General features: G+C 45.3%; 1 protein-coding gene across 1 annotated transcript in view; it reads left to right on the top strand.

The window, feature by feature from the left end:
- TRPV1 (transient receptor potential cation channel subfamily V member 1) overlaps nt 1-8,867 on the top strand; it is a 38,584-nt gene extending 29,717 nt beyond the window's left edge. The window contains exons 13-15 of the mRNA XM_060204162.1: nt 910-1,037; nt 1,713-1,828; nt 6,789-8,867. Of these exons, the coding sequence (XP_060060145.1) occupies nt 910-1,037; nt 1,713-1,828; nt 6,789-6,961 (417 nt within the window). The 3' untranslated portion in view covers nt 6,962-8,867. The remainder of the gene's footprint in view (nt 1-909; nt 1,038-1,712; nt 1,829-6,788) is intronic.
- The last annotated feature ends 4,263 nt before the right edge of the window (nt 8,868-13,130 follow it).

Raw genomic sequence — 13,130 nt, 5'->3', positions numbered from 1 at the left:
TTCTTTCTCCCTCTCTATCTCCCTTTTTCTTCTCAGTTTCTCTCTGTCTCTATTTTTAATTAATTTTAAGTTATATTTATTTATTAAATAGAGATAGCCAGAAATTGAGGGGGAAGGGGTGATAGAGAGGGAGAGAGACACAGAGAGACACCTGCAGCCCTGCTTCACCACTTGCAAAGCTTTCCCCTTGCAGGTGGGGACCAAGGGCTCGAGCTCAGGTCCTTGCACATTATAACATATGTGCTCGGGGCCACATGGTGGTGCACCTGGCTGAGGGCACATGTTACAATGTGCAAGTACCCAGGTTCAAGCCCCCGGTTCCCAGTGCTGCAGGCATCTCTGTGTCTCTCACCCTTTCTATTTTTCCCTCCCTCTCAATTTCTGGCTGTTTCTATTTAAAAAATACAAATAATTAATAAAAATGAAATCTGGGGTTTTTATAAAAAACAAAACAAACAAACAAACAAACAAAAAACATATGCTCAACTAGGTCCACCACCACCTGGTCCCTTCTTTCTGTCTCTATCCAAAATCATCATCATCATCATCATCATCATCATCATCATCATCATCATCAAGTAATTGTGTTTAAGACAACTAGTTAGCAGTCCAGTCAGGATTCAGCCCAGGGTTTTAATGTTCAGGTCCTGCTCTTAGTGTGCTATTGTCTCTTCTGGGGCTGGGAGACTCCACATCAGACCTGGCAGCAGCAGTAATGCCTGGGCAGGCCTGGCAGAGGTTGGGCTGAGACTGTTCTGTGAAGTGAGCACTAGGTAGATTTCAGAAACAAGCCTGGTATGGCAAACTCTGGAAGTCCAGCTGGGAGGTGCTGAGGTGAAGAGATACCCTGCAGAGGCTGATGTTAGCAGCCAGGGGCTACTTGTAACTCAACTCCTTGTCTTCCCACAGAGAGCCATCACCATCCTGGACACAGAGAAAAGCTTCCTTAAGTGTATGAGGAAGGCCTTCCGCTCAGGGAAGCTATTGCAGGTGGGGTACACTCCCGATGGCAAAGATGACTACCGGTGGTGCTTCAGGTAATGCTTGTCAGGAGGCAAAGCTTTGGGGAGCTCAGGGGTTCAGCTATTAGTACCTGGGCTAAGGATAGGGCTTGGGTTAGAGTTGGGTTGGCGTTAGGGTTATGACAGGGTTCAGGGCAGGGTTAGGGCTGAGTTAGGGCTTGTGTTCGGTTGGGATTGGGATGTGGGTTGCCCCCTACTTGGCACCAGTTGTGAGTACAGAGGGCATCATAGTTCAGTGCAGGAATTGGGGATCTACCTGGAGCTAACTGTGAGTACAGTGACCTTCCTCATGTAGTATGGGATCTGTTAGAGTCAGCTCAGGTATAAATAAGTGTTTCTGGGTTTAGTACTGGCATGTAAGACCCACCTGCAGGTCTGTAGACTACCCAAGGGCTTGATCTGAGCACGATGGGCCCATTCTTGACAAAGACAGTCTACTGCTTAATAAGCTTGCCAGCAGGTTTCATCCACTGTAAGGCCAGAACTCAAATCTAATATTTAAAGTCTCCAGGCTCTAGGGGGTGGTTAGAGGATACATATTCAGAGATGGGGTCTGAAGAATCCTTTCTCTATCGTTTTCTCCCTGTCTTGGTCTGTGGGCTTCTTGGGACTGGCCAATGGGGCCAAGCCTTTGATGTGAAAAGCTAGAGATGGCTCTTAGGTTACCAGCTCCATGTTCTTTCCCTGCAGGGTGGATGAGGTGAACTGGACCACCTGGAACACCAACGTGGGGATCATCAATGAAGATCCAGGCAACTGTGAAGGCATCAAACGCACCCTGAGCTTCTCCCTGCGGTCAGGCAGAGGTGAGGTAGGAAGGGAGTAGTGCTGTGGCATGAAGGTGGCTGGGTGCTGGGCAGGCAAGGTCCTGAGGTTCCCTAATCACCCTGGGGTCTGGGTGCTGAAACAACCCAGCAGCTCCCTGCATGTGAGCATTCCTGAGTACTCTCCTGGGTTCTTACGGACACCTCCACAGTTCCATGTGTCTGTGCTTGCCAGTTCTGCCAGCACCCCTGACCCAGGCAGCTGTCTGTAGTGCTCCAGATAATCAGCTCATCCCATAGTCACTCACCTCAGTCAGCTGGCTTGGTAGGCTGCCCCGTGTTCTCTGCCACGTTCCTCACACTTGTTGTGTGTACTGAGCTTAGTGATGGTTTCAAATGGACACCTGGCATTTGGCTTGTGTGGGCACATCTGACAGAGGAAGATTTATTCATTTTTTATATATATTTATTTTCCCTTTTTTGTTGCCCTTGTTGTTTTCTATTGTTGTTGTAGTTATTATTGTTATTATAGATGTTGTTGTTGTTAGATAGGACAGAGAGAAATGGAGAGAGAAGGAGAAGACAGAGAGGGGGAGAGAAAGATAGACACCTGCAGACCTGCTTCACCACCTATGAAGTGACTCCCCTGCAGGTGGGGAGCTGGGGGCTCGAACCCAGAACGGTGGTCCTTGCGCTTTGTGCCACATGCGCTTAGCCCATTGAGCTACCGCCGACTCCCTATTCATTTGTTTTTGTGAGAGAAAGAACACCACTCAGCTCTGGCATATGATAGTGCAGCGTATGGAACTTGGGGTCTCAGGTTTGCAAGTCCCTGTGATTTGGAATAAAACTCCAAAACAAACTCCAGCTTTGGAATAGAAAAGCCCTGAGGAAAATAATTTCCAAAATAAATAAACAAACAAATAAATAATCAATCCTTTAGGTGATTGTGGTAAGTGAAATAAAAGGTGAAAGACAACAGCTGAGTTGTTTTACTTATGTGTGGAATATGGATAACTATAGCAAATGATCTTGAAAAAAAAATCAATAGGTACCAAATTGTCTCTTAGATTTTGTGACAACTATGGTAAAGTAGTGTGTGCATGTGTGCATGTGCGTGTGCGTGCGTGTTTTGGGGGTGGGGCAGGTGACAGGAACTTTGGTGGCTGGTGTGGTGAGTTTCGCATGCATATATATGGGTATGAAACCATAACCCTCAAATCTCATAATTTTGTAAACCAATGCTAAATAACTAAGAATAAAGATTATTAAAACAGAAAACATTTAACAGGTGATGGCCAGTGCCTGGGGAGATAACTCAGCAATAGAATTCCTGGCTTGCACACATGACTTTCTCGGTTTGATTCCTATCACTACATAGGCCAGGGTGGTGTTTTGGTTCTCGCTCTCTCCTGCTCTTTCTCTCTCTTTAAATATTTATTTATTAATTAGAGAGATAGATAGATAGATAGATAGAGAGCGAGTGAGTGAGAGAGAGAAAGAACCAGACATCACTCTGGTATATGTGTTGCTGGGGATTGAACTCAGGACCTCATGCTTGAAAGTCCAGTGCTTTTTCCACTGCACCACCTCCCAGACCAAAGTTTATCTTTCTCTCTACCTCAATTTTATCTCATTAAAATAAATAAGTAAATCTTGAAAAATTGATAAAATCATTAATATTTAATAGTAGACATTAGATTAAAGGCCCAATTGATGACATTTAATTAAGAATTAAAGCAGATCTAGTTTTACATTACAAATATTGTGCTACTTGATTTTTAGAAGTTCTTTCTTTTCTTTTTTTTAGCTAGAGCACTTCTTCTCTGATTTTATGGTAAAGCCAAGGATTGAACCTGGGACCTTAGAGCTTCAGGCATGAAAGACATTTTGTGGGACCCGGTGGTGGTGCACCTGGTTGAGCGCACATGTCACAGTGCTCAAGGACTGGGTTTCGAGCCCCCAGTCCCCACCTGCAGAGGGAAAGCTTTGCAAGTGGTGAAGCAGTGCAGCAGGTGTCTCTCTTTCTCTCTCCCTCTCTATCTCCCCTACCCTCTCGATTTCTGGTTGTCTCTATCAAATAAATAAAGATAATAAAAAGATTAAAAAAAGAAAGACTTTTTGTATAACAATTAGACTCTCTTCCTGGTTCTCTTTTTGGTTTTTTCCAACAGTTTCTTACCTTCTGTTGCTACCTAACTGTTCTTCATTCAAATCCAATTTTCTTTTGGTTCCTTGAACATATGGTAATATCTGTTTTTCCCCCTCTTTTTAATTATTTATAAAATGGAGCCATTGACAAGACCATAGGATAAAAGGGGTACATTTCCATACATTGCCCACTCCCAGAGCTCCATATCCAATTCCCTCCTCTGATAGCTTCCCTATTCTTTATCCTTTTGGGAGTATGAACCTAGGATCATTGTGGGATGCAGAAGGTGGAAGGTCTGGCTTCTGTAATTGCTTCCCCGCTGAACATGGACGTTGGCAGGTCGATCCACACTCTCAGCCTGTCTCTCTCCCTAGTGGGGCAGGGATCTGGCTGTTTTAAATTTTACACCTGTAGAGTCAGCAAGGTAGCTTACCTGGAAGAGTGCCTACTTTGTCATGTGCATAATCCACCTTTGTGTCTGGATACCATGACACTGAGGGGAAGCTTCAATGGTAGCTTTCCTTCTCTCTTATCTCTCTTTCTAGCTGAAAAATTTAGCCTGGAATGGTGAAGCCCCAGTGGCAATAAAAACATTTTCTACCTGCTAAGTATAATATCTGGGCCATTTTGGAATCAATTTCTTTTTCTTTTTTTAAAATTATTTTTATTTACTTATTGGATAGAGGCAGCCAGAAGTCAAAGGGGAAGGGGGAGATAGAGAGGGAGAGAGACAGAGAGACACCTGCAGCCCTGCTTCACTGTTTGCAGTTTTCCTGCAGGTGGGGACTAGGGCTTGAATCTGGGTCCTTGCACATTGTAACATGTGCTCTCAACCAGGTGCACCACCACCCAGCCCCTGGAATCAATTTCTATCAACTGTTCTGTCCTTCTTCTTCTTCTTCTTCTTCTTCTTCTTCTTCTTCTTCTTCTTCTTCTTCTTCTTCTTCTTCTTCTTCTTTTTTTTTTTTTAAGATTTTACATATTTATTAATGAGAAACATAGGAGGAGAGAGAAAGAACCAGACATCACTCTGGTACATGTGCTGCCAGGGATTAAACTCAGGACCTCATGCTTGAGAGTCTGATGCTTTATCCACTGTGCTACCTCCCAGATCACCTACTCCTTCTTCAACTATGAAAATTTGAAGCAATTTTCCCTGTTTCTTGACATATCTTATAACTAGTAAAATTTTTGGCTTTTTTTTTTTTTTTTTTAAATCTCAGATAGAGACAGAGAGGCAAAGACAGGAAAAGAGTGAAAGAGACCACAGCACGGAAGTTTCCTTCAGTGCAGTAAAGGACTAGGCTTGAAGCTGGTTTGTGTACAGGGCAAAGCAGCAAACTGTCCAAGTGAGCTATTTCGCCTGCCTATAACTAGTAAAATTTACTAGACACTGTAGGTATTGTGGAAATATGTTGTAGGGACTCTGAATTGGAATTAAACATTTTTTATTCATTTTTATTTTATTGGATAGAGACAGAGAGAAGTAGAGAGGGAAAGGAGAGGTGGGGAGAGAGAAAGATAGACACTTGCAGCACACCTTCAACTGCCTGTGAAGCTTTCCCCCCTGCAGGTGGAGACTGGGGGCTTGAACCCAGGTCCTTGTGTATAGAAATATGTGCATTTAAGCAGGTGTGCCATTACCCAGCGTCAGATAAAATAATTTTTTTTATGTAGTGTCAGGGGTTGAACCTCTTCCCTTGCACATGTGCAATACCAATAATGCAAGTGAGGGTGGGGTGGAGGAAGATAATTTAAGAGTTTTTGGAGTGGATGAGGCTCCTTGCGAGCGGAGAGGGAAAAGGCATTGATTTATGTGCCTCAGGCAATACCCCTAGGGCCCCCCTTTTTTTTAATTGGATAGAGACAGCCAGAATCAAGATGGAAGTGGGTGATAGAGAAACAGAGAGACTTCTGCAGCCCTGCTTCACCACTTGCCATGTTTTCCCCCTGCAGACTGGGGGCTTGAACCTGGGTCCTTGCACACTGTAATGTGTGCACTCAACCAGGTGTGCCAGCAGCTGCCCCCCTTCCCCCTTTTTTTAACTTGGAGTTTTATTTTATTGTAAGGAACAATTGACAGTAATTTTTCTGGATAGTTTTCTACTTGGATTTTTTTTTATTTTTAAAATTTTATTAGTGATTTAATAATGATTGACAAGATTGTGGGATAAAAGGGGTATAATTCCATACAATTCCTGCCATCAGAGTTTCGTATCCTATCCCCTCCATTGGAAACTTCCCTACTTTTTATCCCTCTGGGAGTATGGACCCAGGGTCATTATGGGGCACAGAAAGTGGAAAGTCTGGCTTCTGTAATTGCTTCTCTGCTGGACATGGATGTTGGCAGGTTGACCCATACCTCCAGCCTGTTTCTGTCTTTCCCTAGTGGGATAGGGCTCTGGAGAGGTGAGACTTTGGGGTACATTGGTGAGCTTATCTGCCCAGGGAAGTCAGGATGGCATCCTAGTAGCATCTGGAATTTGGTGACTGAAAGGTGGTGAGATATAAAGCAGGATAAATTGTTCAATAAACAGGAAACCAAAGGTAGGAATTGAGCAGATGAAAGAAGCTGGAAAGTCTGTTTTAGGTATATTCCAAGGGGCTCATGACTCTGGTAATTTTTGCCTGAGCCTGACACTTAACGTGCAGGTGAACCAGAAATATAGTCTGGGAAGATGGTGTCAGAGTTTAGAATAGGGCTAGAAAGCTGGATTAGGGCAGAGAACAACTCCCAAACACGAAGAAACCCAGGACTCCTTTTATCTGGTGGTTGGGGGGCTCAGCAAATCAATGTTTATGCTGACTTTGCTGCATTAAAGGTAGTGACGATGATGATGTTTCCTTTAGTTTCAGGGAGAAACTGGAAGAACTTTGCCCTGGTTCCCCTTTTAAGAGATACAAGCACTCGAGAAAGGCACCCTGCCCAGCCTGAAGAGGTTCCTCTGAGACACTTTGCAGGGTCCCTCAAGCCAGAGGATGCTGAAATCTTCAAGGACCCTGCTGCTCTAGGGGAGAAGTGAGTGTGTCTACTCTGCTGGACCTTATGACACCGCACTGCTGCAGGGGGCCCTTGGGGATCCCAGTCACTCTCTCAGCTGCCTGTTTCCATCTGTGTCTCCCTAGCACGTCCCTCCAGCCCGCTGGACAGGCTGTACAAGGCTCTGCTGATGCACATGAAGAGGTATTCGTTCAACCCATTCATTCATCTGCCCCCAGGAAGGAATCACCTAACAGAAAATGACTTTGCTTTCAAGTCTGTACTGACTTTATTAAACCACCAATTATTATTATTCTCATCCGCAATGAGAAATCTCTAGTTGGACAAACATGGTGTCCTGTTTTCTTTGATTTTTCTGTGAGTGGAAGCTCAGTGAAATCCAGGAAGATACCTTGTAGAACAAAACACTTCCTTTGCTGTAAGATGCTGAGGCCCTTCCTCTCAATATTGAGTTTACCGGCCAGGTGGTGGCTCACCTGGCTAAGTGCACATGTTACAATGCGTGAGGATCTGGGTTCAAGCCCCCAGTCCCCACATGCAAGGGAAAAGCTTTGCAAGTGGTGAAGCAGTGCTGCAGGTATCTCTTTCTCTCCTCTATCACTCCCATCCCTCTTGATTTCTGACTGTCTCTATCCAATAAATAAATAAAGGTTAAAAAAAATTGAGCTGAACCCATCAGCTTTCCAAGGCGGAGCAGGCCCGGTGAATGACGGTGTCATTAACACTTCAAAGAAAGCAGATGAAGCTGTTTGCAACTCCCAGTTCTGCTGAAACCAGATTTTTCCAGAGTGACTTCATTCTTTGGTGTGACATCACTGTTCTGAAAAAACATTAGTTCTATTGCTGTTCAAATAAAAGTACAGAACCACATCCCAGAGACACCGGGCAAGAATTTTTTAATGAGCTCTCATTTGTAGTGAAGATATAGTCCTGTCTGACACATGGTTCTGCTTCCCTAAAGTGTTCTTTTTTTTTTTTAAATAAATTTTTAAAAATTCTTTTTTGTATTTATTTATTTATTTTCCCTTTTGTTGTCCTTGTTTTTTTATTGTTGTTGCAGTTATTGTTGTTTTTGATGTCGTTGCTGTTATTGATGTCGTTGTTGTTGGATAGGACAGAGAGAAATGGAGAGAGGAGGGGAAGACAGAGAGGGGGAGAGAAAGACACCTGCAGACCTGCTTCATCACCTATGAAGCAACTCCCCTACAGGCGGGGAGCCGGGGCTCAAACCAGGGTCCTTACAGACAGTCCTTGTGCTTCGCGCCACGTGCGCTTAACCCGCTGTGCTACCCCTCGACTCCCCACTAAAGTGTTCTAACTCCTGCATTCATTCATGTCTTGTCACCCATCAGATTAACAAATAAATAAACTGTATCAACTGTGAACTCTGTGTATGTCACTGAGCTGATGTAATTAATTGTCTTCCTGTGAAATTTGTGTGTTTACTACTTCATATAGCTAGGAGGCTCCGGCCAGCCAACCTTTAGTTGTTATCCACAGAGCAGGGCTCGTGTTCATGTATATACCTAATGCACTCAGGAAACTATGGGGCATGGGACAAATTTGACTTGTCCCCTGTTTTGTTTTGTCTTTTTAATTTTTTTTCTTTTTTTAGATAGAGACATGGGGGTAGGGTGGGGGAGTAGAGATAGTCATACATCACAGCACAAAGATTCCTTCAGTTTAGTGGGGGCTGGACTTAAACCTTGGTAGCACACAAGGCAAAGCAACACACTATTCAAGTGAACAATTCCAGTGGCCATGCCTCTTTTTTTTTTTTAAAGGATTTTACTTATTTCTTTACTTATTTATTTTGCCTCCAGGGTTATTGCTGGAGCTTGGTGCTGGCACTGCAAATCCACTGCTTCTGGTGGCTCCTCCCTCATTTTATTGGATAGGACAGAGAGAAATTGAGAGAGGAGAGGGAGCTAGAGAGAGAGAAAGAGAGACACCCGTAGACCTGCTTCACTGCTCGTGAAGTGTCTCTCTTGCAGGTTGGGAGCTGAGGGCTAGAACTGGGATCCTTGTGCAGGGTCCTTGTGCTTCATACTATGTAGGCTTAACCCAGTATGCTACCACCTGGCCTTCCTCCTGTTTTTGTAAACAAGCTATTATTGGATCACAGTATTGTCATTCGTTGCTGTACTTTTTATTACTTTTTTAATTAGTGATTTCATATTGATTTACAAAACTACAAGATAACAGGGGTATGGCTCTGCACCATTCCCACCACCAGAGTCCTGAATCCCCAGTCCCTCTGTTGTAAGCTACAGCAGTTCTCCTGAGGTTGCAGATATGGATTAATTATATTTCTACAACTATCTGTTTATATTTGTGTATATTTGCCACCCCCCCCTTTTTTCCCCCTATGGTCCCACCTTCTTGTCCTTTCCAAGTCACACATACACCTATTATTACATCCAAATGTCCCTCCCTTTTTCCTCTTCTCTCTCTGGGTCCTGATAGAGTTGGAGTTCAGAGTCCGCTGGTCATCTTCCCCTTATCATTTATCCTTCATTGGGAGTATGGATGAAAATTATTTTGGGGGTGCAGGAGGTGAGTGTTCTGGCTTCTATAATTGCTTCTTCGCTGGATATGGGTGTTGGCAGGTTGTTCCATACTCCCAACCTGTTTCTATCTTTCCCAAGCAGTGTAGGGCTCTGAAGCAGTGAGATTCCAAGACACACTGGTGAGGTCACCTGCCCAGGGAAGTCAGAATGGAATCATGGTAGTGTCTACAACTTGGTGGCTGAAAGGTGGCAGGAAAAAAAGTGGGACAGATTGATTAATGAACAGGAAACAAAAAGTTGAGCAGATGGGAACAGGAATCTTATGGTGGAAAGAAGCTAGAAAGTCCATTTTAACCATGTTCCTAGGGTTCCACGACTATTGTAGTTTTTTGCTTGAGTGTGATAGCTAACATGGAGTTAGACAAAAGGATCATCTGAGAAGATGGTATCAGAGTAGAGAAAAGGGCTAGGAAGTTGGTAGAAAGTAGCTCCCAATGTTGAAAAAAGAAAACCCTATGAATAAAATTGTTTACGCCATCCACCTGACCCAGAGCCCATGTATCTCTATATTTAGCACAGGAGCCTGTGTAACCTCCGAGTCCCTGTTGGTTTGAGCTCACAATTCATGGCCACAGCTGGGAACATTCTAGGTTGCACTCATTTCTGGATCAATGTTACTTGAGTGGCCATCGCTGTATTTTATAGGGTGACTTCCATGCTACAGTGCAGTTTTGAGAGGCTCCAACAGAGACTGAATAACCTGCAAAGCCTATATGTAGTAGCTGGCCCTTTACAGAAAAATTTGTTTACATGTGTGTGTGTGTGTGTGTGTGTGTGTGTGTGTGTGTGTGTGTGTGTAACAGAATTCAAGAAACAACAATGCAGAGGAGAGCTCTGTTGCAGACATTAGCGGGGTTGTGCTAGTATCTGTTGATTGAGTGTAGAGATGAGCTGCCCAGTCACGGGACTGGCAGGTGCTGGTTCTTGATAGCATGGATGACATTAGCTAAGGCTAGGGCTTCAGCCCTACTGTGAGAGAGGGGTCTGGAGGAAGTGTTGGGCTCCCTCCTCCATGTTCCTCAGCATCATCTCTGCCTCCACAAGAGGTCTGACAGGGGCATGAGCTTGACTGTTTAGGTGGCTGGGTATGAAGTGAGCGATAGCCAGACCACAGCAGTTGAACACAGAGGAGGATCACTCCCAGCTGCGTGTCTGGGTGTTTATGCAGAGGACTTGCCATGGTTATCCTGCCAGCCTCTTCAGAGCACATGAAGAGCTATTATTAGTTCCATTTTATAGATAAGAACACTGGGGCTGGGACAGTTAGTGGGGTTCCATAGCCGGTAAGCAGCACTATCTGTGTTTGATCTTAAATCCAGATCTCTGCTTCAGGGAAAGATTGCTTGGCTGACCGTGGACTGGGACATGCCAGCCCACCCCCAGATGAGAAGGGAAGAGAACTTTAACATTTTTTGCACATTTTATTTTAATTTCTATTATACTTAACAAAGAGACAATCACAGGGGAAGGGAGAATGAGAGGGAGAGAGAAAGATGGGAATCTGCAGATCTGCTTCACCACTTGTGAAGCACCCCCCTGCAGGTGGGGAACTGGGGCTTGAACCTGGGCCCTTGCAAATGGTAATGTGTGCACTTAACTGGGTTTGCCACTGCCTGGGCCCTGCTATTATTATTATTATTATTATTAGTTTTACCAGAGCACTGCTCAGCTCTGGCTTACAGTGGTGCTGGGGATTGAACCTGGTACTTTTGGTGTCTCAGGCATGATAGTCTTTTTGCATAACTGTTATGTTATCTCCCTAGCCCTGAAAAGAACTTCCTTTCACAGTCTGTAGACTCCCTGCTTTACAGCAGTCTTTCTTCAGATGTTGTTGTATAGGTAGATGCCAGTTGAGTTTCTGTAGCCTTAGAACTTAGAGCTGGAGGGACACGCCTGCCACCAGCTCATGATTTTTTTACTTCGTCTTCATCATTCTCACATTATCTTTCTCTATCCCCATGTCTGTCCACTCATCATCTGGAGACAGGATGAACTGCAGCCCAGAATCTCTGATGGGATGGTGCCTGGCTTTCGGAGCCCAGGGGGCACATGACTAGTTGGCTCAGACAGACTCTCTTTGACCACTGTCAGGGCGGCTCTGCTTAGGCCCTAGCTCTGCTGACTCTGGGTCCCCAGTCCTTCCTCACTGCATCCAGGAGGTATAATTCTAAGAGCAGATCAAGGAGTCAGCCCCTACCTGCCTGCACCCACCCCAGAGAGGTCTCCTTTCTCTCCTCTCTCACTGGGCAGACCCACCAAGTCTAATAGTCTGTAGATGTGTGTGTGTGTGTGTGTGTGTGTGTGTGTGTGTGTGTGTGTGTGTGTGTTTGCCCACTCATTAGGTCTCTTCTGGGGTGCCTTATAACTCACAGCAAGCTATCACAGAGGCTTCTGCTCTGACCTTAGCCTTCTGAGATGGGGGCATATGTGGGCTCTCTGAAATTCAGGCTTTTTGGCAGTAGGATTGGGGCAGAGCCACCCAGAGGAAGCCCTTCCCCTCTGCCTGCATCCCACACATGGCCCCATCTCTGTTATGGACTCCCCCCCCCACCCCGCCTCAATACCCAGTCAGTTTGAAAATCCTTTCCTGGGAGTCATGTTCCTTGGGTTCTGCTTGTTCCTGGGCTGCTTGGGAAAAAGCTGAGACCACTGACTAAGGGGGGGGGAGACACACATTATAGCTCATGGCTGCACCCAGGGATCAGGGACTGGACTGTGGAGGGCAATTTATTAAGCCTTCTAGCTTCTAGGCACCTAGTCATTGGGGTAGCTGTCAATGGTTATTAAAGGTTGCTTGTAGGGGTCAAGGGTTGCTGACTTGGTTGAGGACACACATGACCATGCTCAAGGGTTCAGGTTCAAGCTCCCAATCCTCATCTGCAGGGGGAAGCATTGTGAGTGGTGAAACAGGGCTGCAGGTGTCTCTCTTTCTGTCTCTCCATCTTCCCTGTCCCGTTCAATTTCTCTGTCCTATCAAAATAAAAGGGGTGGGGGAGGGCTAATGGGAATGGTGGATTCACAGTGCAAGCACCAAACCATAGCAGTCACCCTGATGGCAATATGAAAAAAAGGGGTGGTGGTGGTGGTGGTGGTGGTGAACCCAGTTAAGCATACACATTATTATTTTCAAGGAGCTGAGTTCAAGCCCCTTGGACCCCACCTTCAGGAGGAAAGCTTCATGAGTAGTGAAGAAGGGTTGCAGGTTTCCATCTTTCTCCCTCTCACACTCCTCGCTTTCTTAATTTTTCTTTGTCCTATCAAGTAAAAAGATAATAAAAATAAGATCATTCATATACTGGGTTTCAGGCGTGGTAGAAAGAAGTGGGGGTCCTGGCCCTCTGCACTTTGCAGGCCCCAAAGTCAGGGCAAGAATCCCACCAGGGCTAGTGGCAGCTGGAGTCCAGACAGGCAGGGATGCCACTTTTCATTTGGAGTTGGCTCACTGCCCCGCCTGACCACGTTGATGACAGCATCCCAGCAGAGTCCCTTGCTCTGTGCCCTGTAACGCTGAGCCAGCACAGCTCTTTGTGACTCAGAATCAGGGCTGATTCAGAGGCCTGGGGCCCATGCTTGCAGCTTCTCTCTGATGTTCCACTGACTTCACAGGCTGCCCACGCTTGT

Source organism: Erinaceus europaeus, chromosome 12, assembly GCF_950295315.1.
Source record: "Erinaceus europaeus chromosome 12, mEriEur2.1, whole genome shotgun sequence".
Lineage (NCBI taxonomy): Eukaryota > Metazoa > Chordata > Mammalia > Eulipotyphla > Erinaceidae > Erinaceus > Erinaceus europaeus.
Note: the sequence above shows the minus strand (reverse complement) of the source record. Positions and strands in the feature narration are given on the sequence as shown.